At 37.2% G+C, this 27,164-nt stretch overlaps 2 protein-coding genes across 4 annotated transcripts; one reads left to right on the top strand and one right to left on the bottom strand.

The window, feature by feature from the left end:
- The first annotated feature begins 150 nt into the window (after positions 1–150).
- LOC122843459 (tyrosine-protein kinase STYK1-like) lies at positions 151–8,677 on the top strand. Of its 2 annotated transcripts, XM_044138222.1 has the most exons (11): positions 173–372; positions 1,723–1,778; positions 4,037–4,288; positions 4,382–4,564; positions 4,625–4,861; positions 5,104–5,285; positions 5,879–5,947; positions 6,029–6,240; positions 6,480–6,520; positions 7,457–7,553; positions 8,172–8,677. In XM_044138222.1, the coding sequence occupies exons 2-11, from the start codon at positions 1,724–1,726 to the stop codon at positions 8,365–8,367; spliced, it is 1,524 nt and encodes a 507-aa protein (XP_043994157.1). In that variant the 5' UTR covers positions 173–372; position 1,723; the 3' UTR covers positions 8,368–8,677. The 2 variants fall into 2 exon arrangements, with proteins under 2 accessions (XP_043994156.1, XP_043994157.1); XM_044138221.1 differs by having other exon boundaries at positions 151–372; positions 4,382–4,861.
- A 448-nt stretch (positions 8,678–9,125) lies between these two features.
- Positions 9,126–26,661, bottom strand: LOC122843457 (polyhomeotic-like protein 1). Of its 2 annotated transcripts, none has more exons than XM_044138217.1 (15): positions 26,409–26,661; positions 24,775–24,931; positions 23,038–23,154; positions 22,647–22,715; positions 21,527–21,655; positions 21,290–21,454; positions 21,109–21,190; positions 19,457–20,424; positions 18,972–19,107; positions 17,977–18,149; positions 17,794–17,884; positions 16,253–16,340; positions 13,887–14,115; positions 12,116–12,323; positions 9,126–11,642 (listed from the first exon to the last, which is right to left on the bottom strand). In XM_044138217.1, the coding sequence occupies exons 2-15, from the start codon at positions 24,895–24,897 to the stop codon at positions 11,491–11,493; spliced, it is 2,730 nt and encodes a 909-aa protein (XP_043994152.1). In that variant the 5' UTR covers positions 24,898–24,931; positions 26,409–26,661; the 3' UTR covers positions 9,126–11,490. The 2 variants fall into 2 exon arrangements, with proteins under 2 accessions (XP_043994152.1, XP_043994153.1); XM_044138218.1 differs by having other exon boundaries at positions 13,887–14,097; positions 26,409–26,660.
- Between the last annotated feature and the right edge of the window lie 503 nt (positions 26,662–27,164).

Raw genomic sequence — 27,164 nt, 5'->3', positions numbered from 1 at the left:
CTAGCGCACTCATGCAATGGATGACATACAGATAATACAACACAGCCTAATGACACACTGCATGCAGGCGGTGAGGGTGCTGGGCGGGATGTGGGTGTGGAAAACCTGAGAGAGAAACTGAAGTGGGAGGACAAGTGAGAGAATAGCACTATGCGGGTGTCAACACAACAGAAACTACACTTTAAAAACCTTCTACCTGCAATGGAAATGTGTCTGCTTGTTGTTTTACCTGCTGAGAACAATGACGTCTGAGAGGAAGGACTGGAATTTACTCTACAGCTCTAAACAAATACGGAAAGCTAAAGAAATTATACATTTGTAGTTCCTACAACACAGAGTTTGACACGTCAACGGACTCACATAGGTGGCCAGGTAAGATGTAAATACAGTGGCTTTGAGAATACTTTTCTTTGTTCTGCTTTTCCATTTTATACAGCAATGCATCTTTTAGTTGATTAAAATCTAACCCACATTCTGCTCCCGTAAGCAGATAGCATCACTTTACAATCTTGACACTATCGAGTGCACTCTGTCATGTTCAGAGTGACTTTGTCTTTGCCCACAAATCTGCAACAATTCCATGTGACTGAATGTTTTTACAATACTACTTTTATTTTAATTTCCAACTGTGAAATGGCATTTTCACTCTGATAGTACAGTAAGAGCTCATCGCAGTCGCTACAAGATATGATTGTCATCAAACAATGCTGTCAAACTGGTTTAGTGACATATATCTAAGTGAGAAGGCAAACAACGTCTGTGTGACTTTGTGTTTTGTTTTCGTACAATTTATTTATTTATCCCACATGATTTTTAACTCATGCAACTATTCCATAGTAGATTTATAAGTTATAAACCATAAAGGACTTGGATAATCCAGCATTGCTGGATATTTACTGGTCTTGGTGAAGATGCCTTAATAATGCTCTATCACAGTGATGTCTTTTGTTCCAGTTAAATGTGTTTGGTAAAACTGGCCTTTGAAGGAAAGAAACAAGAAAATCTGAAGAACATTTATTCAATTTGAAAGAGAAATTTAAAATTTATCTTATAAATGTCTGAAAATAATCTCAGTTTTCAAAAAACCAAACATTCAACGCGTTAAAGATTATAATCCACTAGATGATGGTTATCTACTTGAGTCTTTATTATGTATTAAAAAAATAATAAATGAATAAATAAATAACATTATTTTGTGTTTAAATAGATAATATGGGATGGGTCTTGTACAGACACATTCAATAAATTTGAATATTATTGAAAGCCCCATTTGTTTTAAGGATGTCATCACTAAATGTTCTCTTGATCTGTACTGTTACTAAAGTGAAAGATGGAAATGTTTTACAGAAATTTGAAAGGTTGCGACATAAAGTGGTGGAGGTCGTCTTGTTTGCAAAACACATCTCTGCCAACTGTTAGGCTAAAGACATTGTTATATTAACATATTATTTCTGATATTAAAGGAGTGTGTCATGTGTTCATGTTTCTGAATGCAATAATTTCTATATTCTCATGAGACTTTAGATATACAAAAAATAACTATTTAAAGGTTTATCAATCGATTTTAGACATGTGCAAGTGTGTGTTGCATTATGTAACAAACTACATCATTAGGCTGACATATAACAGCATTGGTGTTTTGCTGCTGGACACTGGAAATGTTTCTGCCTGATCTCTAGCAATGCTGAAATGTCTGTTTTATAATCTTCCTGTTTTCCACAGGATGACGACCAACTACACGGACATTAGTCCCTGTGATCCAGCTGACAGGCTCTGCAGTAAGTAATAAAAACTACTAATGTTAAATACTTGACATTTTCTTAAAGCTTTATCTCATATATGCAATTTCCACTCTGATTGTTTAACATCTGAACTTATCTTCCTGTATGAGGCTGAAAAAATGCCAAAATATAATATTTTTTTAAGCTTCATTTAAGATTTTCATTCTGGTTATGCGATTGTTGCACATTATCCTGAAGCTAACTTAAACTGCTAAATAAAACATAAGCTCAATTTGGCTGTAAATCAAGTACTTGCATTGCAAGTGACATTATTATGCTTTTATATGTTTTCTTTGATTACTGACTTCCAAATGTGAATTATGTAAATTTTGACTAGATAATTTCTGAGATGAAAATAGATTAAAACTATTCACAACTATGGAAAAATGACAAAAATATATCAGAATCTTCAAAGGCTGTCAATACAGCGACTGCCTGAAAACCCAAGTACATTCATTTTATTTTGCTTTTTTTTTAAGCCTACATGTTTGAACGAACAATAACAGCTAAAGTTTGTATAAGTAATGACTGTGGGTCCCAAATATAAGCATCAAGTGAGACAGAGAAGAATGGAAAAAAATGTTTAATACATTATATTAAAACTTATAAGAAAAAAGTCTAAAGTCTCAAATTCTAAAAATCCCAAACAAAGTGCAGGAAATGAAACATGAAAATTCACAGAGAGCAGACAATGGAGTAGAGCAGATAAACCGGCAAAAAAACTTAAAGAGAATGATTCATAATAATAATTAAAGGTGATTAGTGCAGCAAGAGACAGGTGGAGACTAATTAACCACAGTAAGTTTAGATAAAGAAAAATTAGATACGTTATTGTGATATTAAATAAATTTTGCTACAAACCATAAAACAGTGAAGGAGGGATGAACTGGAATGAGGAAGCAACACATTTCCTTCTCCATGTCTACATCTAGAAAGCATCCACAGATTAAATGTATGTTGTATGAAAGTCTCAGATTTGCCTTTCCATGTAATTCTAGTTAGTTAGCAACTGGTTTTACCTCTTTGTCCTATAAAACATTAATTTAAGAAAAAATATTAGTGGATTCAAGATGAGCAGAAGGAGAATGCTGGAAATCCTTGGTGATCGAAGCTGTGTTCTTGAAAAGTTCAAGCCAAGCCTTTAATGAGAATGAAAGTTCACACCACTCCTTAAAATGTGTCAGAACCAGAATGGGAGTTGTTTAACTTCAATAGTAGCTTTGCATTCTTTAATATCAAGAAAGCAGATGACCTTTGTGTTAAACAGCAGAGGGTGTGTAAATCCATGGATTTGAGAGACAATACTAGAATTGATATAGAATGACGTTTGAATAAACACTAAATGGTTAAAGGGTGGAGAAAGGAATCAATATGGAGGTCAGGGAGCAACTGAAGGGACAGAAACAGGGGCAAAAAAATCATCAATAAGGAATTAAAAAAGATACACATCTAAAGACGGCCAGGGCTGTTATGAAGTCTGCTGTAAAATCTATAAAATCTACAGCTTTTGTATATATTTTAAGTGATTACCATTTAATTTTCTGTCAGAATTAAATATCTCACTTAAATATATTTTTAATCAGTCTTTCAAAGATATTAAGAGTTTGAAGCTTAACTCTTGAGGCTTAATAAAGCCTCAAGAGCCTCAAGAGGAGAGACACACAATTAGAATTTATAAATTAAATCCTAATACTAATTTGGATAAGATTATTTGCTTATTTTGTTGGTAAATAATAAAAAAAAATTGGGAGAATGTTGTAAAAAAATTTTAGTAATATTCTTAACAACTGATCAAATCTTGATTTGTATTTTGTATTTATACATATGTAAACAGACATGTATGATGCTCTAAGTTCTGTTCAATACCTTCTCCAGTAGTCCTGATCACCATGGCGGGTCTTTCAACAAATGACATTTAGATTCACTGCACAATGACTGTTAAAGGAAATATGCAATTAAAATAAAAACAATAAGGATCCCTTAGTATTTAAAATAATATTTATAGTTGATTACATAAATTAGACTTTACAGTAGGACTACATGTTTTAAACCACAGACTACTGCCATGTATAGCTACACAAAGTGTGAACAGTATCATTTTTGGTGGGAAAATAAGATAACGTCAAAACGGAAATTCCCGTCAGCATGAGAAAACACAACAGAACAGAATAGAACAATAGGACTAAAAATTTTAAAAGCTTTGCATTTTCTTTGACATCATACTAATACCTGTTCCTTTGTCTTTCTTCTCACAGTAACACGAGAATTTCAGCTTGGAGTGATTGTCGTTCCTGCGCTGTTGGTCTCGCTCACCGTGATCACATTATTCATAATTTTTATATTACAGTGCTGTAATCAGAGTAAGCGGACACGAGTCAGAACTCCTATTCGATACCACACTCACCAGCACACCACAAACCAGAGACACACACAGCAAAACCACCACCACCACCACAACAACAACAACCGTCACCCCCACCACAGAAATCACCTACAGGGAATAGATGGTACGCTCATTTTGGTCCACTCTTTTTGTGAAATTCTTCTTTCCGACTAATCAAACAGATGATTTATTCTGTACTTTTTTTTTTCTCAAAAAGCGCCCCCAGGAATTGACCCTCTTGAACATGAAGAAGTGCCAATGAGAGTTCAAAACACACATCACAATGCGAAGCCACAACACGAATCCCCAGAGAGGCATGGGACTGCAGCACCACATAGAACTAGAGACAGACATGCAACTGCAACAAGACATCACTCTCCAGAGAGACATGCAACAAGACATCACTCTCCAGAAAGACATACAACAAGACATCACTCTCCAGAAAGACATACAACGAGACATCACTCTCCAGAGAGACATGCAACGAGACATCACTCTCCAGAGAGACATGCAACAAGACATCGATCTCCAGAGAGACATATGGATGCAGAACCACAGACAGACACAAGGAGGCTTCTTGGAAAGTTTAGTCATGTCACTGCATTGACGCCATCTTTCTATATCAAACCAAGTGACACAGTAAGCCTCTACAGAGCTCGCATGGACCACAAAGATGTCATATTGAGAGCACTAAAAGGTGAACATAGTTTTTTTTTTTGTCCAAGTACTGACAAAAAAAGTTTTAAAATCAAAGATTAATTAAAAATTTCTTAGAAAATGAAAGCTCCAAAGCTGCAAGTTTTTAGCACTTGCTGCTAAAAACTTTCAGATTAAGATATATATATATAGATATATATATATATATATATATATATATATATATATATATATATATATATATATATATATATATTTTCTCTTATCTGCATTTTTCTTCAGAAAATGCGACTACCCGTGAGAAACAGCACTTTCTGGGGTTTGCATCCTTCCTGGGAGGACTGGGCCCTCACCCTTTTATTCCTGCTGTACTGGGTGTGGTTTCTGTACGGTCACCGTTAGTGATAGTGCTGGAGGAGCTGAGGCACAGAGACCTACTGGGGTTCCTGTGGAAGTGCAGAGAGGTAGAGTACCATCGTTCTTCTCAGGAAGATTGATAATATTGTCACATGTGGGTTTAGATTCATGTTTAAATAAAAATGGCATCACTTGTGATTGGTTTGAGAAGGTGTAATAATATCTGTAACTAAATCAGCCATCAGCTATAAAACATAATCGATAAAATGTTGTTTTTTTTCTGTTTTGGTCAAGATTTATTTTAATTATTTAAAAATTATGTTTTACACTTATTAAAACAAAACAGACATTTTTCCAGTTTTAGTCTTTTCACTGTGTTAAGCTCTGAGTTTATTTGTTTATCTGTGTTCGTGTCTGAACTATTTCTTTAAAAGGGATATAGCAGAGGTTAATTGAAATTATATTTAAATTATGACTGTGTTAACATAACTTTTGAACTATGAAAGCTTTTCTTAGTATTTTGTAATTCTTGAGTTGGTCAACATGCCCTTACGTAACCACCACAGAGTGCCCAATAATCTTAATTTTGGCCCTAATGTTGCACCATACTAAATGTATTCAGGGTCCTCTGGAAACTTTCAGTTTTCTTAGATTGAGGACATGTAAGCCCCCAACTTCCCTCACTTTTCTCTCACTAAAGGATAACACAAGTCATGAAATGACAGAAAAGAGGATCTTCACCATGGCAGGACAAGTGGCCTCTGCCCTGGTTAGTTGAACTGCTGTCATTCTAATTATACCCACATTTTTTTTACTTATATTCCAACCTACGTTGTCTTTCTCATCCTAGGATTACCTGCACAGTAAGGGATCTATCCACGGGAACATCGGAGCCCGTAGTGTTCTGGTTGGTGGTGACATGACGGCCAAACTGTGGGGATTGGGCTCAGCTTATCACAGGACACAGGTCGACACTGCTGGGCTGGTGCAGGAAATGGAGCTGAAGAAATGGCAGGCACCTGAAGTTCTGGCCAGGAGAACGGCCAGTAACAGCAGCGACGTGTAAGTGTTTAAGTTCCCTATAAGAAACATAACAATAGTAACATGTTAGTGACTGGAGAGACTGGATCTGGATGTTGTATGTCAGGATTTGGCATTATGAAATATGCTAGAATGATTCACTTCACTGTTAATCTGATGCATTAAGACATTTTTGTTGCACATCTGGACTTTGCAAATGCTGCAGTTTAACCTGGTAAAAGCTTAAGTGACCTAAAGTTATCTTTCAAATATTTACACAGATGGTCCTTTGGTATCCTCCTTTATGAAATGGTCACATTAGGTGAGTATTCTACAAGCTCTATTGAGAAAAATTGTCCAAATATCCTCAAGTCTTACTGGTTTTAGATTCATTTTTTTTATATTATGGATTTTGTGTCAACTTGTCATCTCTTCCACTTTCTTAAGTAACATATCTATATAAAGTTTAGATTTGAACAACAAAACAGAGGAAACTGCACAGGGAAAAGAGAAGGGGCAAATCTAAAAAAAGTAAAACTCAAAGATATGCCTCAGATGTCCATTACTTTTAGCTAAAACCTGATTAAAATTGTTGTGAAAGACTGTGTTCAAAATGACTAATTTACACTAATTTACTAATTTACACTAACCGGAAAGAAAAACTCTGGGGATGTAGACTGTAAATGTTCTGTCCCTGATTCAGCTGTGCATCAGCCTGTACTGTTAGGAGTCTTCCAAAAATAATGGGAGTATGAAGAGGAGTGTAATGAGATTGTTTGACATCATTTGCATTTCTATAAGTCTCCCTTTTTTTCCATGCTTTTGAAAAAAATAAGAAAAATAAAAATCACTCAATACAGTATCTTGAAGAAAGTATTGTAAACTTGGAGTATATATATCCTGCTTTCAAATATTTTAGAATGGTAGAAGTATTAGATTTCACTTCTGGATTGTACACAATTTCCTTATAAAAACTATATAAATTTTTCAATCTTATTGTGAATGATACACATTCCAGCACATATCTTCCATATACAAATTATAAGAAAATTGCACCTACTACATGATTCTTTCTTTAAAGAAAGAGCAGTAAAAATATCTAACATAGATAAAAAATATTAATCTCCTTAGCAAGTTCACAAATTTACGGTAGTAATATTTTAACATCAGTCATGCAAATGCTTTCAGTAAACTATTACAGATAAGATAGCCAGGAAGTTATAAAATAATAAAGTAATGAAAACTTCTCTGCTTTTAGGTGACCCGCCTTTTGCTCACATCATGTCGACTGAACTTCTGCAGTATCTCCAAAGAAGAAAAACTGTGAAACGGCCAACCAACTGCTCCAACACACTGTAAGAACGGCTGCAGAAAACAGTCTTTATGCAGAAACACATTACCATGATCCCATATCTACACATGAAGGGTAAAAAGGGCAGAAACTGGTCAGAAAATCTTTTAATAAACTTATGTTGATAGAGAAAAATGAGTGAACTATTTCAGTTTAAATTTAAAACTGTATTTCTTAATTGTCTGACATTTTTTGCAAGCTGTGGTTATTCAGCTTCTGAAAACATTTGGAGTATATTAGTAAATTTTAGCCTATGAAAAGGGTACTTTATTGCCTGATTTACAGGAAAAAAAATAAAATTACAGAATCTTGATCATATCAGTTTTATGTCAAAATAGCCAAAGACTTCATTACATTGCCAGATACCAAACTGAAAAACAGATCATATGTGGAAAATATTTGTCCATACAAATAAGCATACAGAAATTAATTTAACGTAATTCATATTAATTACCAAACATTTTATTAGTAACATATTTACAGTATCCTGCTCCCATACAACATGTAGGTTGTCCCTTCTGTTTCATTCAAAACTCTGAGGACACACTCATGTTTTTCTGCAGCTGCTTAAGTAAATTGCAAACATACGTTTGTATTTTTCACTCTCTAACTGTGTTTTTAGGTACTCCATGATGAAATCATGCTGCAGCTGGAGCCCCCAAGGGCGTCCCTCGGTCGCCAGACTGATTAGGATGCTTCATGAAGGAGAGCAATCAGCAAATGGGAGCACAGCTCTAAGGGTGCCTGAGCCACTGAACGTGGAAAGATACATGAGGGAGGCAGGATATGGAGAGGCGTTCAACTACGCCGTGTTCTGATTGGCTGGAACTGCTGTGACAAAGGACTCTGTTGGAGCCATTATTCACAGTCCAGCGAAACAAATTCCTTAAAGTACCAAGTACTGCTGCAGGAGCACAAAAAGCGAGGGGAATTAAATATGCCAATTATATTGCTTGTTTAGAAAACTTTTTTTATATTTATTAGTAGTTTTGGAATACAAAATATGAAGCATTACCCTATAGTATGTCTTAGGTAACTTATTCTTTTGTAAATGTGTGTATATTTTGGTAAATTATACCTTGGTTGTCTTGGACTTAACAAAACACTTAAAACATATTTAACTTATGATCATTTTACAGTCTGTCTTTGTTTTAAAGCATCTGGTTATGAATCAGAGATTTACCACAACATTAGAATATCTCACAGCAAATTCATCATCAGTTCAACTATTAGCTGCAAGCTTGCAAAAAAAAATAAAAAATCTAGCTAGAACTACAGAAGTTTCTATAAAAAGAGTCAAAAACAAAAGCACAGCCATCTTTCTTGGTTACTGGTATACTTGCTGCATGGATATTTGCAGCTGCATTTCAAAAAGTGACATTTTTGAGTAATTAAATTTTTTAAAAAAGTGCTAGTGATTGAGCAAAGAGTGATGTAGGGTTTAGATCTGGTCAGGTTGCTGGAAGATCAGAGTGCAGTCCAATATGGAATTATGAACTCTAAGCCAGTGGATGGAGAGGTGGAGCTATATTATAAAACAACTGTCTGGATAGAAATTAAGACTCCAGAAACAAAGTTCTACAACAGTTTGTTGATTATTTATTTGCATTATAGTATCAACCATTCCTCGTCAAACACACTCCTTCAAGATTTTGCAGTTTTTCTGATTATTGCAAATGAAAGATTTGCAGAATCTTTAGTAATTTAGGGATGAAAGGTGCTGCTTGTTTGGGCAAATGTAGATCAAATGAACAAATCTGCATGGATCTACCTAATAAAAACATTACACAGGAACTAACAGGCTCACAACACATTCAATGAGTCCTTTTAATCCAACTTTACACGTGGAAGGACCTGCAAATTTAAATACTTCAGAATCCTGGGAAAACTGAAAAAACACACATCAAGGATTATCCCTTCTTGAAAGAAAGCAGCCACAACCAGTCACAATGAAGCCAAAAATAGCTAGCTACAAAGGTAAATATTGGTGGTAAGTACACAATATATGACAAAGGTATGAGGAAGACAAAGAAGTTTCCTTGATGAAGGTAGCTACTATTTCAGTCACGCTTTGGGAAAAAGCAATGGATGTCATTGCTTGAAAAAAGAAGCTTTTAAAAATTAAGGGTGTTTGTAGAAAAGAAGGAATGATATGAAAAATCCCGTCTAAATCTAGTGTAGAGACTAGTAAGAAAGGCCACAATAGAACATGAGAAAACTTAGACATAAAAAAAGGCTCAAACTAAAAAGTCGAGCAAACAAATGTGCAATTAAATATAAAGGCAATTTTTTACACTTACTACAGTATAGCTTAAGGTTTTCTTATTCACACAGTCATTCAGTCTGATGTAATGGTTTGCTAGTCCGTGACAAATGTAGGTCCACATTTCCCATTTCCTCAAGATGGTTCACAACAACTCAGCTTAAAGATAACTTACTAGCTGGCATTTAGCATTGTTTGCTGCTCACTTTTATTTCACATTTCAGACAGAATTTCCTACGAGCTTCTGTTTACACAGTTTAAATAATAATGATCAAAAAACAGTAGGTCTCTCTAAATAAAGCTTAATGAGACGAAGTGAAAAATTCAGCTTTTTTTGCACGTTTTTCATTTCAGACTTCAATGCTTTTCCAAACTCAAATCTTAGGAATTTTCCTGGACTTTTGAGTTTTAAAAAAATAACAAGTTGGGTTTTATTTTCTGTATTTAAAAAAAAAAAAAAAATCATGTATCAAGATTATGCTAAGGTTGGTTTCTGATCTAGAGTTGTGGCAAAGAACAATCATTCATATATATATATTTTTTAATTTTTGGCAAGTTAAATCAACTCTGACATTTTTAACACTTTGTTTTGGTAAATCTGTACTGGTTCATCCTTCTGCAAAAGTAGAGTTTGTAAAGTTGAAACGTCTGTTCTATGAGAAGTTTCATTGTTCTGTTTAACAAGACTCTGTGTTAACAACGCACAGGTCCACAGGGTCCAGATGCAACAAATAATAATAGAAATGACCCTTTTGAATTAGTGTGTTATGTCAGCTAGTAACTCTAAACCAAAACCTAAGTTTGTCAAAAAGGAAAAAAAAAAAATCACTTTAAGGTGTTGAAATTCTAAGATTAAAAATATTTTTATTTAAATAGAAATGTAAAATAAACCACTGGGATGTTCAAGTCTTCTCTACATGTCATATACTCCCAGGACTGTGAGCATTTTGGGTTTCATTTGGAGTCTTGTCTGGCATGTCAGCATTTCGTACCCTGTTCTCTCTCTGTACCCTGTTATCTAGAGGGAACCAATTAAAAAAAGGCCAGCATTTATACATGATGATGGTTATTCCTACTGAGTAACAGCTCAGTATATAAACACTTTTCAGCTTGATAATTTTTCCTCAAAAGACATTGTTCCAAATAAACATTTTTCCACACAAAAACCCACAAGGAGCTATTTTAGAGTTCAGAGCTTCCTTCCAAATTAACAATAGCTGTCTCTGCAACCATTTTTAATTTGACAAATAAATCAACATGATCTAGAAAAACTCAATTTCACAAATACATGAAATATGACAGCCCCACCTTTCAAAAAGAGGAGTTATTTTCCTACATGTTGGAAAAAAAATGTTTCAGCCATTTGTTTTTGAAGTGCAAAACAATAAGAAAATAATATCTTCATTTATGTGTTGCATGGAGCGATTTTGGGCAGCAATCATTACCTTCACCAAAAATCTTCATCCAACACAGTTTTTAGATAAATTACCAAGCAGAAATTCCTTTCAATCTTTGCAAATATGAGAGAAATCCGACAACAAGCTTCAATTCTGAAGCACTCAGTTCAAGTGGAGAGTCTGTTTTGAAATCTTAATGAACCTCGTTTACATTCACCTGGAGGTCCTCCATTCCCCCTTTCAACAGCTCCATGTCTGATCCTGGTCCAGGATCTCGACCGTTAATCCCTCAGATTGTTGATGTGAGCACAGATCTTCAGGGCTGGGCCCAATTTGATGTTCATGGTGGACATGAGATGCTCCTCCTTCAGCAGGAGCAAAGCCTGTCCGTCAATTTCCTGTGACAAGAACTGGGAAGCGAGCTCCTCGCAGCCTGAGAGCAACAGCAACACAAGCAAAGTAGGAAGAAAAGATGGAAAACAGTGATTTAACAGAACTCATTCAAACTGTAGAAACACAAACACAAAAACGCAAACAGCTTAATTACTGTTGTGAGGTTAGTTTCTATTGTGTATCTGGAGTCACAGTACTTTGGTTTCATGACCTCTGGGGGAGCACTGGAAAACTATACATAAAAATGAGTTTGAATAAGAACCAGCTTATGCTGTACCTAATTTAAAAAGTACAGTTTTCCACTGACAACTACCTCTCGTTTATTCCCTCACATCATGACAATTACCATCCTGGTGAGTTAGTTAATGAGCTAACTCCAAATTTAGAAGCAACTGATATAAATTTTAAAAGTATGTATCTATTAACTCAAATAACAAAGTTGATTCAATTTAAGTGAAGTGGATGAGTAAAGAGAAAGCAAAAAGGTGGAGGACCGAAGTTGGATCTTCCAACCTTGTAGCGAAGAAATGAACTGCGACACTTCCTCCACTGTCCACTGGGCGGGGCTAGTAGGCAGGCAGTTGGGTGCTGAGGTCTCGTTTGCAGCTGGCGGAGGCGGCTGATGGCAGGAAGCCGAAGAAGCAGGTGACAGAGACATGGCGTCTTCTTCATCCTCCTGTCCACTGGACTCCTCGTCTGAATGGCTGGACTCTGAGCGGCACTGTGGGTGGAAGAGGCGGGCGGTGAGGGTTACTGGACAGTTCATAATGTAGAAACTGTAGAATTACAGAACAAAATCTTAAATGAGATCCGACAACAATCGGTGCCACATTCAGCTAAAAATGTTTGGTGTAAACATGTTTGAAAGCCTCATGCTTTATTACAGAGCCAAATTTGACCTAAAATAACCCTGATTCTTTTTTATTCTAATGAATTTAAAAACAGCAAACTATTTCAATGTCAGTGTTTAACATATCAGAATCTTATACTCAAAATTTTTTAATGTGATCTAAAGAATACAAAAACATACAGATTCAAAAACTGTAGTTATTTTTTTTTTTTAAATGAAGCTGAAGCTGGAAAAGTTCTGCATGTAATATCAAGTATGCTGCAATCATTTATCAACTTTAAACACAGCTGGTAGCAAAATCTTAAGTAGTAATTTTCACAAATTAATCCTTTCTGGCACCAATCAGTGAATAACTGAAAACTGCAACTTCACTGTGGCATTTCTTTTACTATGAATAAAGAAAGAAATGTTTTGTGTTTGTTTTTCCATTTATTCTTATGCAAAATTCACTTTTAATACCTAGCGAAGGCTTATAAAAGTATCTAACTTCAGACTGTGCTGCTTATCTTTCTTCATTTTTCATATTTATACAAAAAGTTCCCTTCATTCTAAAATAATCCCTCCTGTAACAGAGGGATAATTTTGTTGTAAAATCTGAAAATAGAAATACATTTTGGTTTAACTTTGTTAGCTTTCGTACTAAAACATTTTGTATGGTACAACTTTAGAAAGCAGTCTTATTTTGTTGAATGGAAAAGGTCGCTGATCCCTGCTGCAGAGGAAAACACAGCAACAATTAATTATCACTGCTGATGCCTTCCCATCCTGGCATAGCCTCAACACAAACCTGCACATTCTACAGCAGCAAACTAACAAAGCTGCTGCTTTTATAGAGGTTGTCACACCTGTAATGATTATCCTAAAACATTTGAATAACAGCATCTTGCTCACAGATCTAATCAGAATTTGCATACATTCACCTCACTTTTTGACTGCTTTATTATTTAAACTTTCTTTGTCCTGTAACTGTATGTAACAAGTCCACAACAGCAGATCACCAATCACAATCTGGAGCAAATAGCAGTAAAGCTATAAAACCATTCTAACCAGTTCTAAGCAGCCTATCTACCAGAAAATGTTGCACAAATAGAGATTAAGGTGGCACAATTTAAGAAAAGAGATATCTATAATACACTTTAAAGAAGATCTAATGTCAATAAAAGTAAAGGATTACAAGAATTGCAATTTGGTGGTTTTGTTGTGGCCACTAGATGGCACCAAACCTCAACCAACTCAAACCCTAAGTTCTTCCAGTGTTATGAGTCAGATGGTGCCAAATTGAGTTTGATGGTTCATTTCTCTAAATGAAACCACAGAAACCACTTTGATTAAATTTACCCTTAAAACCATTTGTTATTGCATTTTGCACAGAAAGAACTAACAATACCTATTTTTAATTATTTAATAAGGTTTTAGACAGAACTTTTGTCTCACCTTTGCAGGTACTGGTCTTCCTGCAATCTTTGCACTGGCTATTTCTGAGCTAGTCCTACGAGGAACCCTCCGCCTTGCAATCCCTCCTTCCTCATCCGAGTTAGAGAAGTGACCCTGGCCCTGGTCCTGGTCCTGGTCCAAAGAGTCATGATCCTGACGCTGGCTGTGACTGTGTCGCATCCCAAAGTTCTGCCTGAAGCTGACGTTGTACCTGGGGAACCAATACATACTGTATCGTAGACAAAGAGTGACATATACGGTACTGAAGCCGGGACGAGCAACACACAGTTTTTGTCTCTTTGGACCATGCGTGGTATAGAAGTTATAAACACGCATCGGGCAAGGAGACAAATGCAAAGCAGAAGCAAAATAATTTCAAACTCATATGCAGACAAAATACTGTTCCAAACAATGCAAAATGTGCATTGTTTATATTGTGAAACATAATGTAATAAATACAATATAAAAATCACAAAATGATGCCAGTTTAATAGAAAATCCAGAAGACAAACATTTCCAAGCAAGATAGGAATTGCAACATGAGTGAAGTTTGGCTGTAGCAATATTTAAACATAAAAAACAAATTTAAGAAGCACAGAAAACACACATGCTCTGAACATACAGCTGAAGCCACATGATAATTCACAGGACAATCAAAGTCCTCCATGGATTCATGCTGATTATGATGTTATGTAAGGCGTGTTGCTAAAAAATGTACACCCCTTGAATTTTTCCACATTTTTTAACTTACATTTTTGCAGATTTTTTACCAGGCTTTTATGTGATACAGCAACACAAACAAGTGCCTAATATGTCCGTTGAAAGGGAAGTTACATACATGGTTTTCAACAATGTTTTTAAATAAAATTCTGAAAAATGTAGTATGTGTTTGTCTTAGTCAGTAACTTGTAGAACTTTTTTGGTCATTTTCTATGGAGTAATGAGTTAGATCTAATGGACAGCACGCATCAAAATGAGGCTTGAAGTCTTGCCTCAGATTATTGAAAGGATCTAGGGCTGGAGATTGACTAGGCCAATCTAAAACATGAATATTCTCACTCTAAACCAGCCTATTGTAGCTCTGGTTGCATGTGCAGGTTTTTTATCCTGCTAAAAAATTAAATCTACATCTTGGCCTCAACTCCATTGCAGCCTCCAACAGGCTTTCTTTTTTTTATCAGAATGAACATGTATTTAGCTCAACCAATCATTATATCCTCTGCTATCAAGTTCATCATTCTTGATGCTGCCACCACGTTTCTGGGTAGGTATAGCGTGTTGAGGTGCCAGTTTCAGCAGAGTATTTTGATAGTAGGCCAAAATGTTTCATTTTGGCATCACCAGACCAGAATGTATTTATCGTGTTACCTGCATGGCCTGCTGCCAGACTGCAAACCAGATTCCCCTTGTCTTTAATGAACAAGAGGTTCCTCCTTGTCACTTTTGTTTCTCTGTGTCCCTTGGTCTTTATGATGTTTGTTCTGTAATAATGTTCACTGACAAACCTCAGAGGACTATATTTAGATCTGAAAATAGATTCTTGAGTTTGCCAAGATTTTTGATTGCTTGCGGCCCACATGAGGCTCAGAACAAGTTTCAAAATGGCCCAGATTGTGGTTTTGCTAGAAAAACAAAAGAAAAATCCATAAATTTTGCTAATTTTAAAATATGTTATAAAAATGAAAGTTCGTACAATAGTAAGTAAAATTCCTACAATAGTAAGGAGCATGAACGTAATGGGTTTATGATGCCACAAAATTCAGTGCCATCATAAACCCTCAACGCAGTCCATTGCTTGTGTCTTTAAGAGTAATTAGTTTGATTCAAACAACATCTCTTTATGAAGACTGGGACCCAAAAGTGTTAAAGTGACAAATATTATTTTGCCTTCACATCCAAATGCCCAGCTGCATTGTATAATTTGCAATGAGTGTGTGGTGCTGTGTTTTGAATGTGCTTTATCTGCTATTGACAGGCCAAAGGCAAAGTCTGGCCAATTCCTATATTAGAAAATCTGACCCATCTTAACATGCAATTGAGTTGCCCTGGTCAATAGGATAAAACCTCAACAGAACACATTAATGTTTGTGGTTGTAACTTGAGTGCAAAAGTTCAAGGGGATAAAGACTTTTAAAATGGAATGTGTGAATAAAATAAAAATTGATTTATTTGCAGCAATTTAAATTAGATTTGCTTAAATTCTACAGACATTGATATATCAATGGGAAAAACAGCTGAAAGGATTCAGAGAACCATGAACTATGAGTGGCTACAGCAGCTTGGAATGAAGTGATTTTATAAGATGATGTGTATCATCTTATATCTACTGTATATATTGTGTCATATGTTCCATGCATGTAAAGTACCTCTTGGCGCAAGACATGGAGCAGAACCTTTTGGTGCCTCTGAACTGGCTGGCAGGAGCAAAGTTTTTGCAGTACTCACACTTCAGCACTGAGGTTTCAAAAGAGAAGACAGAAGTTACTTAATATAGCTACCAAACTTTCATAAATATGTCACAATATGGATTAAAGAGACTAATTCTTTCAAGGTTTTGTTCCTAATGTACATAATCACAGGGTTGAGAGAAGGGTTATACTTTGCTGAGATTTTTTATTTATTTTCATTCTCAGCTTTCTTACAATTAAACTCAGAAGTGGAAATTCCCAGTTTGGAAGCTGTAATTAAAGCTGTGCTGTTATAACAAAGTCACAAAGTCAAACAGGGTCCAAACTGTTGAACAATGTAAGACAGACTAAAAGTCTGAGAGCAGAACAGGCCAATTATCAGCTTCATTTCTGGTGACTCTGGTTGTAAACACAAAAGCAGCAAGCTAGTAAGGGTTTGTTGACAGCTGGTTAGCATTGGGACAAAAATGTCCCACCAGCAAAAGAAACTACATAGAATATGCAAGGGTTATAAGCCACATGATTCAAAGCGTGCGGGGAAAAGTAGCGGCTTATAGTCCGAAAAATAAGGTAAGCACCCCAAAGTCATGATAACAACAACAATCAGTCTGGGCAATGATGCTGAGTAAAAACGACTGAGTTGGATATCTTCAGTATAGGTTCAATCCCCATACTGGCCAATTGAAACAAAGACTTTCAAAAAATCAACACTTCCAAATAGTAGAAGGTTTTAAATTAAACCGTTAAGGATATTGATTTTGAAAAACATTAGAATATGTCCACTTTTGTCAAGATCATGTAAATTTTTCTTAAAATCGATGAAAACTCATTATGTACGGTAGGTTAGCTCAGCTGCTCAGAGTGTGATGCTAATAACGCTGAGGTCATGGGCAGTGATGTTACTGTTAATATTTATAGTTTTCCAGACAATACTGGAACAAACAAATTACTAAAGTTTTTTGTACCATTAAACAATTTCCCATTCAGTTCAACCATATGAGTAGAGACACTTTGTTGATGTTACCATTATAAAATAACTTGCAATTAAGTATCGGCAAAGATCAATGTAATTTTCACAGGTGGCAGAGCGTTGTTGTTAGCAGCTGCTGGAAGTAACTAAAACAGTTACCTTTAATGTAACTTACTTACTTTCCAAATCAAATAATCAGTAATCCAAGTTACTTTTTCAAGGATTAATCAGTAATCCGATTAAAGTTACTTTTTCAAAGTAACTATGCAATCATCAGTGATATTTGAAAAAGAAAAAATTAAGGGGAAGCTCTAAGTTGCAAAGGGAAATTATTTTCAACTACATGTTGAAACATCTGCTGAGCTGAGTAAAGTTGCTCTGCTTTACCTTTCTGAGGTTTCAAATTCAGTCTTTCAACAGGCTAAATTCAGACGCCTCTCAGCCAAGTTAAGGATCTACTTTCTTGAGGAATACACAAATTGAATGCTGTTATAAGGAAGTAGTGATTTCAAGTCAGCTCAGGTGATACCTGTTGCCGTAGTGACCGTTTCTGATTGGTTAGTGTCTGGACTATCATCTGTTAGATCCTCTCCAGCCGAGTCCTTTGCTGGACCACAAATCTATTGGTGAAGAAGAAAATTAAAAATCGATAATAACACAGGGCTGCGTTCATGGGAAGGAATTAATGAATCAAAAAATGTATTGTACACACTGGGAACGGTTCTGCTCCCTCCTGGATAACGAAGCCTTCGATTAGGTGAGTGAGAACTTGTGGCTTAACTACAGCCTGAGGTGGGGACACCCGCTCCACCTGACTGCAAGCCCCCCGAGACACAGACAGGATCGGGGTGGGAGAGGAGGAGACAGGAGGAGGAGAAGCAGAACCTGCAGAGGTAGAAAAAGAATAAAGATTTTTCTATTACCTGTTCAAGATGATGTAAAGAAGCATGTCTTTGTGAATGAGGTGTGGACTAATATTTATCATTATAGCAAAAAAAAGAAAAACAGTCACCGAACAAATTGTGATTTACTTTGTTACTGTTTGCAACCCGGAAATCCGAATATGGTTGGAATTGTAACTTTTGCTGTTTGAAATACTTATTTGCCATTTGAGAGCAACGATAACTACATCCTTCTTGTAGATTTAAAATAAAATTTTGATTAAAAAAATTTATTTCACTTAATCAAGAAGTCTGTTAGAGATAGGAAATTTCTCAAGACAGTAAGGAAAGTAAAAAGTGTATAAATTAAAAGAAATATTTAGCTGTTTTTATTTTAATTAAAGAAATGGCAAGTCTAAAGATATTTAGTAATTAGTCTTCTAAATCAGTGGAAAAATCTTTACTGGTACTAAAAAAGCCTTAAAACCCTTCTTGTAATTGCTAACCAGTTTATTGCATATTTCCACTGGTATTTTGTTATTTTATGGATAATTTACTGTTGGTGATTTGGTCTAAGTTTGTGAGGTTTTGAGATCCTCTATAAGATGCAAATTGAGGAAACTTGTCAACAGAATGAAAAAACTACAGTGAGACATAAATCTGACAGGAGCATTAATAATTTTGGGCTTAAATAGGTCAGAATATTTGACCCAGTAGCATCACACAACGTCATGCAACCAGTGTGCTACAACAGCCTAGTTGATAATAAGTTTTATTGTCTTAGCAATAAAAAATGTCATGCTCTCCTTGTTTACTGTGAAGTTACCTGCACTGATAGGGTTGCCTGGGGCTGCAGAGGTGTGTTCTCTGACTGGCTGGAGTCGTGGAGGAGACGGACCGCCTTCATCATTTGCTGAACCAGAGTCTGATTTTCTTTTTAGGGAGGCATTCACCTGCTTTCCCTTAAAACAAAACAAGCAGAGTGAAAAGATGAAGCTGGGAACAGATTTCAGATTTTTTAAACTGTGAGGAATCAATTCAACTGGAAACAAAAAAGGCACCACAATCTGAAAAAGACTTCATGAACCGGAACGATGCAAGATGCAAACTACTAAGTAGCAACATACTACAAACAAAAGAGGCAAAGAGTAATGTCTAAGAAACATAATGTACAATATGTCATTTTGAAGAGATGGGGGATGAACTATAACAGCTGTAAACATTGTATAGGTCATAGCATGGTGTTGAGCACCATCATCTGTCAGGTATCTTAATTCTGATATAACTGGCAACAGACAGTAATCATCTGACCTGTGGAGTCTGGCCGCCTGATGAGTCTCCATTGGTTGTTACCCCAGCTCTTCTCTGCTCTTCAGTCACCTGTGGGAGGGAGTGCGTGGAGCGAGACTGCGATGGAGGAGCTGTAATGCTTGGTGACTGAGAGGAGGCGGAGCTCTGAGATGCAGGTCCATTCTGATTCTGTGCAGAGCTTTGATTGGTCTGGGGATGAACTTGAGGAGCCTGGGCTGGTGGAGCTGACTCCTGGGGAGTCAGGAGAGTCTTTAGCCCCACCCCTCTGCCCATAACCCCACCTTCCCTAGAGGCGATGGAGGCCACCATGGTGAGCAGGCTGGACGAGCTGCTGAGCACAGCCGCTCCTTCCTGGCTGCAGCTGCCACGGGCCAGAGCGAGAGCCTGGGTTCCCCCCAGCGTGCTCTGCCTCGCCCCCACGATTTGGACCGGGATGTGAGGAGGCTGGGACGAATGGTTGGAACTGCTAGCAGGTGGGGGGGCAGGCAAGATGGGAGGGGGGTTTCTGGAGGGAAGCTGAAGGGGAACGCGGAGACCCTGAAAAGTCTTCGGTTGGATGGGAATGGGCCCGTTAGAGTGCCCCGATTTCTCCGTGCCGAGTGACGTTTTCTGCAAAGGTTGCACTACCAGAGTCTGAGCGTTGACTGCAGGTTTGATGGTCGCCGTGCCAACTGGGTAGCCATGGGCCTGTGATGTGGCATTGGATGTCAGGACCAGTGCGTGTGCCGCTGTGGTCCCTGTGGTCCCTGTTGTTAGTGTTCGAGTTCCATGAAGCAGGAGCTGGGAGAGAGGGATGGAGGAGGTGGAGGATGAGGAAGAGGAGGAGGCACCGGACGAAGAGACGGGGTGTGCTTTAAGGTTCGTAGGCTGGGGGTAGGTAGGGATCTTGATGTGAGGTGGCTGTGGGTTGGGTTTAGTTGGGGACTGGGGGGTTGATGGGTGGGACGGCTGGACCAGCGAGTAGGAAGCTGAACAAAGAAAAAATATATAAATACGGGTCACAATCAAACAGAACAGCTACAGTCTATTAGAGGAGGCTGGAAGGAAAAAATAAAACCATCAGTCAAAATAAAAGCTGAAACCAAATTAGACCCTGCCACATGACTAAGATCATAAATACAGCAGTAATTCCACTAAGGACTGGTTGAAATAAAAGGCCCTGGACACAATAAAGCCCAGAACTTTAGCCTTTTCAGATAATGTAGATGGGCTGTACATGCAAGAAATATCTCTAATATATCACAGCTGAAAGGGAGGAATGAGGCAGTTTTTCCTCAGACCGATGTTAGAGGCTGGTAAAAACGCCTCTTACTGAACTTATTTCCACCAGGTGAGAAGACTAGCTGTGATGGATAGGGTGTTTTAACTTTTTCCACAGCTAGAAAATACAAGTTAGTTCAAATAGTTAAACGAAGGTTATTTTCATTGTTAACATGGAACTAAATAACTAAATAAATCACTTTGCAGAGACAAATAAGACAAAATATGAAACAATTATAATGGACATCAAAATGAAAACCTTTCTAAATCAAACCTGTCAACTCTAGACAGAAGTCCTACATTTTTTAATTACTGTAAAAGGATCTGCTGTAAAATAATCACAAGGGAAAACTAGTAAATGAGGTGAGTCAAAACCATTTTCTTCTCCCCACCTGAATCAGTCCTGTCTGGGGCTTCGGTTTTAACACCCACACCTTTGGGACTCGACACACCTCTGATGGCAAGGTTCTGCGCCTAAAGAGACACAAGAAATGTTTCACTGACATTAGCACTTCTGCCACACAGCCTGACAAAAACGCAACTTAAAATAATCGGCTCAGATAGTCTGCAAACCTGGTCATTATCCGACTGGCTGCTGGAGGAGGAGGAGGCTAGAGTGACTTCCTGTTGCTGTTGACTCTGAGACTGCTGGGCGACGGTCGCCACAGCAGCGGTCGTTGTGCTGCCAGGCATGAATATGAGCTGGGGGGACATGGGCGGTCTCAGGGAGCGGTTGACCTGCAGGACAAATGGCAAGTCATGGCTGACACTGATATGATCAGAGAATACGGCTGTGTGAGGGAGACTCACCCTCAGGTACATTTGTCCCTGACCGCCTGTTGCGCCGCTGAGCAGCACGGACTGACTGATGGTGGACGTCGCTGAGGCACCTAAAGGACGGCTGCTGGTTGTGGAACCTGCTCCAGATGTTACACTGGCCTGAAGAGCAACAGTGTGAGACCTTAATGTGTAGAACTCTTTCTTTTCCTAATGAATTTTCTTAAAGTGCATTCTCTGTTTAGAGAGTGCTTAATGGCTCTGGCTAGAATCAAGCCGCATGAGCTTGACTGAATTAAGAACTGAACTGGATCTGATTTAGGACAGTTTATTTTAAATGTAATCTAGCTAGAGGAATTAATAATCAAAGTGGGATAAATTACACTTAATTTATCTGTGCTGGGGGTTATTATCTAATCAGAAATTGTACTCTGGATTTTCCACTTAAATTCAATAGATTAAGCTGTTGAATCAGACTAGAAATCTAGGTTTTTAAATTATTCCACGCCTTGCTTAAACTTATTTAAGAAACAAGACGGACATAAATAAATATCAGAAATCTGGATATCTGTAAACCACTATTCCGCTCAGTTTTTGGTAGACCTCATGAACACCTGCTTTATTCTTATGGGAGCCTGTGAGAGTCATGGTGACATTCATAGGAGTTTTCCGGATTAATGTTTTTTATTTACCTCATTTATTTCGCCCTTGCTTCAATTTATTTGAATGCAGCTTTGGTTGTTTTGCATGTGACTTTTTTTCAACTAAGAAGAAAGTGGAGACATTTTTAATCAAGCTTGCGTCCAGTTACACCTGCTTTGACAACGGATGACTGGAAGTTTTATCATCTACTCATAACCTACTGTGAGGTTTTTATGTTTTTTCATAAAATAGTTTTATCAAATAAGTTCACAGCTCTTTTTGAAGAGAAAATTCTAACCTAGTTCAGTTTTCAGAGAAATATCAAAGACTTTTACAAACAGTCAAAAAAAAAAAAAAAAAAAATGGACTTGGAATCGGCCCAAAAAAGCTGAGATCAGTATATCTTTAGCTAATTAATGTCCATAAAACTAAGGCTTTGTCATTAAAAGGTTTCTTGATATTATTCCTTTTTTTTTTTTTGCTTTAAGCTAGCAACAAAAACAAAGCATACTACTGTAGTGCTGGTGGTCTGAGAAGAGCTGCTGGACGGACTTGACTGACGACTGGCAGCCAGAGTTGCCTGTAAGAGACGAGACAAAGAGAAAAAATACAGAAGAAGAGGAAATGTTTGAGGCTTCACCTGAATCCAAACAAACGTGGTTACAGAGGCTGTCGTGTGGTTGACGGCGGACGTGGCTCAGCGTTTCTGGTCATATGTCTGCCAATATAACACAACAGCTGTCCAGGACACTGCCTGCATTTTAAACTTCTGTCACTGGATTTTATTACTGTGGTCTGGCTTATTTTGCAATCCATTCTTTAGACATGCATTATTTGATCAATTTAAAACAAGTCTTTGCCATAAACAGAGTGGATTTTGTAATGAGCTTCATCATATTTACCTTGACTTGTTGCACAGCAGCCAAATTCTGCAACTGGGCACTGTTGATTTGTTGCTGCAGCATCAATTGCTGAAAGTACTGAGCTGCATTAGGCTGTCTCTGCAATGCCTGCAGGGCCTAGAGGTAATGACAAAAATATTAAAATTGAGAATTATGACAAGCCCTTTCAGGGAGAGAACAGAGAGCAGCAGATATAACGGAGAAAAGACAAGAAGTAACTGAAGTGATTTAGGTGGAGGTCTGTTAAAAGGAAACTAATCTAAAATGAGGCTATACAAGGAAAGGAAGAAAGAGGTTAGATGAGAGAAGAAAACTACAAAGTGAAATCAACAAGAACAGGTGGGAGAGATGCTGCTGCAGCTTCCTGCCAGCTGCCTGATGTATGAGCTGAGCCTCATACAGTAATAAGTTGAGAGGATGAATGCGAGCGCAGTGGCTTGGATTAGTATGTGCAGGGTGACAAAGACAGATGGCGGTGGAGGGTGACAAAGGCCTGAGAAAATAACATCCAGCCTCCTCCAAGTCTCACCCTCTTTCCTTTCCTACCCCAGTCTCTCACTAATTATCAGTGTAAGACATAAATTAGAAAGATTACTACCCAAATTCGCTATTTGGGAAAACAAATGCATACAATTACCTTTTTTTCTTTTTCAAAGAACATTCATAGTCCTCTTTTAATAGTTAAATAACCAGAGTTCCTCCACAGTTTCAATTTCACATTTCATACTTTTCCAGACTCACTTTTCTGTAAAATTATGGCTAATTTTATAATCATGAATATAAAAGTTCTTTAAAAGGCTCTTAACAAAAAGGCAGCAAAACACATTATGAAATCAGGTCAGAAAGGAAGATAAAAGGAAGAAAAGAAAGACAGGAGGAAGAAACAGGAAAGTAAGACAAGAAATATGTCAAGAAAGGAGAAAGAAAAAAGATGTAAAGAAGAAAGGAAGGAATGGCAGACGGAAAAACAGAAAAAAGCAAGAATGGGAAATTTTTAAAGAAATAAAAATGGTTAAAAAAAATAAGTAAGACAATAAAAAATTAAAACAGGATAAAGTCTGGAAATACATAAAAAGTTCATACTTGTCTTTCTTTTTTCCCCCTACATATGTGGATTTGGAAAAACACCAAAAAATCAGATTCTGTACTTATTTAATCTGCATATTAACAATGAAAAAAAAGTATCTTTTGCCACCAACAAAACAACAACAAAAAACCTGTTACTTTGAGTTATTTTAGGTTTATTACATTATCTAACAGGTTTCTGGAGTCAAGATAATGTATTTTAAAATTCAGGCATGCAGAGTTGTTTTTGTCCAAAGTGAGCCTGATCATCCTACCTTGGTCACATAGGTGAAACTTTACATGCATAAAAAATCGTGGGACATGAAACACTCCAAGAGGAAAAATGTCTGCTCTTTTTCATGGCAACAGAAGTGGTTGTTCCCTGCCTTTGTAAAACGGATCCAACTGCCTCATTCACAATTCTGACAATCAAAAGGCAAAAATCTTTCACCATTAAATATAAAACCTAAAGCCATAATACAGGAAGGTGCTAAACTCTATAAACAAACAGAACCTTAATTTGAATTCAGTTCTTTAGTTTGGCTTCGTGACTAACCTTCCACATCAGACTGTTTCTAAATGATTGTGGCAACATTACCTCTTTGAAGTCGACTTTGTGGCCTTAAATTGCTACAAGCCGATGGCGTATTACTCACACAAACTGAGACCTACCTGAACCGCCTGCCTTTCATACGCAGACATGGAATTCATTGGCGAGGGGCGGGAGCTTGCCCCAGACGCTGCACTCCCATTGGTCGAGGCTCCCTGCTGCTTCTGCTCTCCATCCGCCTCCATGGCTGCAGATGAGCACAGGATACTACTGGACAACCTTTAGTAAAATACAGAAGAAGAAAAACAAAATAAAACTGAATTTCCTCACTATAAGACTAAAACCCTGTCTCACCTCAGAACAAATATCATCCCTCTGTGTCATCATACTGTCGGCTATTAAATATTACTGACTGTGCTCTGTTAACAAAAACATATCATTCTGGTTTTGCAGAAATAATTGATTGATAAGTCTTTTAATGTGCTGTTAATTTTTAGGGGATATTAAAAAAATCAAACAATGGCAAAATAATGTAAAATACTGCAATGATTTTGTCAGTTGTGATTGGTTAATATTTTCTCACTGATTTTCTGTTCATTTGTCATCATGATGCTTCAACTCTCTCAGTGACCTTTGACCTCTGGGTACTGTCATCTGTGTCCGGTGGGCGAAACTACTGCAATGAGACTCCATCCAGCAGATTAAACATATTATTGGAATGCAAAACAGGAATTTCTGACCGGAAACAAATATCTTATTTCAATCCGTTCTTGCAAGGATGATTTTTATAGGTTCAATTTCTGAGAAATCCACTAATCAATTAACAAAATCAGCCAATTTTTCATTGATCAGCCCTTATCAGTGACCAAAAGTTCAAATTCTGAAAATCTGTTGTTTTTTCTGTGCATTAAATGCATCAAAGCTGTAAACTAACACAACTTGTTGATTTATAAAGCAAACCAGATATAATGAGTTTTGTAATCTCTTAATTTTTTGTTGGATTACCTCCCAAAGGAGTCTTCACTGCTCTTCTTTTTGATATGGCCAATGTTTAACAACATTTAAATGGTAAAGAATACAAAGTTTACACTAATGAGTTTATATGTACTGTAGTTCTTGGAGTGAAAAGCTGAATCTTAAAAAATCTGGGAGTTCAGACCTAAAAGATGAACAAATAATATCAGCAGGTGAAAATCTGTTTGGTGCCTCTCAGCATCTCAGTAGCAGATGTAAAAAATTATACCAACTTACAGTTGCAATGCTGTTGCTGTGTTGAATTTTGCAGTTTCAAAACATAAGCTACACTGATGCACTGACCTACAAACACAAAGCTTTCAAATTTTGACTAAACCTGATTTAAAAACATGCATTTTATCTCTTTTTTTTTTTTCTTTTTCTTTTAACCATGCATCACCTTGCAGGTGAGCTGGGTGTTCTGTAGGACCCATTTAAATCAGGTGTCCCCAACCTATTTTCTTATTGCATGATCGTAATCACTCTTCCACATCCTCTAAATATTCCTTCCGCACACCATTCAGTCCCAGCAGCCAGCTCTGTCTGCAGCCTCCACAACCCCATAAAGCCTCCTTTAGCTGCAGCAATCAGCTGGGAAGCAAACACAGAGCTAACGCTTGCTAGCTGCCCTCCATGCTTCAGACCAGTTGATACCAGATCCGCTGGAGGCTACTCCTGCTAGTATCCCGCTAGCCGCCGCTGCTGTCTGGCTCGTTAACGGGGCAGCTCGGTCCGTCCTTACCGTCACTGCTCCGGGTTCCTCGCTCCTGCTCCGGCTCCCCGCAGCGGACTCAGCGGACTCCCGGACGGTTGGTATGCGCTGTGCCCGGTGGTGCTGCCTCTTTTTTCCCCTTGCTCTTCTTTTGCAGGACAACAGCAGTAGCAGGAGCAGCAGCACAGATTTCACTGCTCTGCATAAATTTGCAGCTGATTGTGCAGTGTTGTTTAGATGGAAACGCCTCCTTTTTTCCCGATGCTCTGCCTTTTCCGGCGCGACAGGATGACGGAGATTAATGAGGGAACACCTTAGACACAGGTCTACTTGGCATCAACTTTGATCTTTTTAATAATTGTATTTAAATAAATAAAGGAGGAAAAAACAATTGGACATTTTCATTGTATTACTTACTATAACATTTGCTTGTTATTTGGGGTAAAGACAACAAACATAAATTAAAGTGCAAGTTAAAAATTTTAGTTTGGTGTCGCAGATATGCAAAATGGTGTATTTTTCAGTCATTATTGCAATATTTTTTTCTGTATTTCTTAACCTACTTGGGGTTAACAGCATAGGTTTATTTAATGGTTGTCAGAATTTGTATTACTTTATTTTGTATATAGCGAGAAACTGAAGAAGAAGTGCAGTTACACAACTGCACTTTTTACTTTTACTTTAGTAATATTATTAAATATTACTACTCTTCTTACTTGAGTAAAATTTCAGAACACTCCACCAACGATGAGTAAGAGCACTGAATGAAGAAGAAGCTTTAACAAA

This window comes from Gambusia affinis, linkage group LG14, assembly GCF_019740435.1.
Source record: "Gambusia affinis linkage group LG14, SWU_Gaff_1.0, whole genome shotgun sequence".
Classification (NCBI taxonomy): domain Eukaryota; kingdom Metazoa; phylum Chordata; class Actinopteri; order Cyprinodontiformes; family Poeciliidae; genus Gambusia; species Gambusia affinis.
Note: the sequence above shows the minus strand (reverse complement) of the source record. Positions and strands in the feature narration are given on the sequence as shown.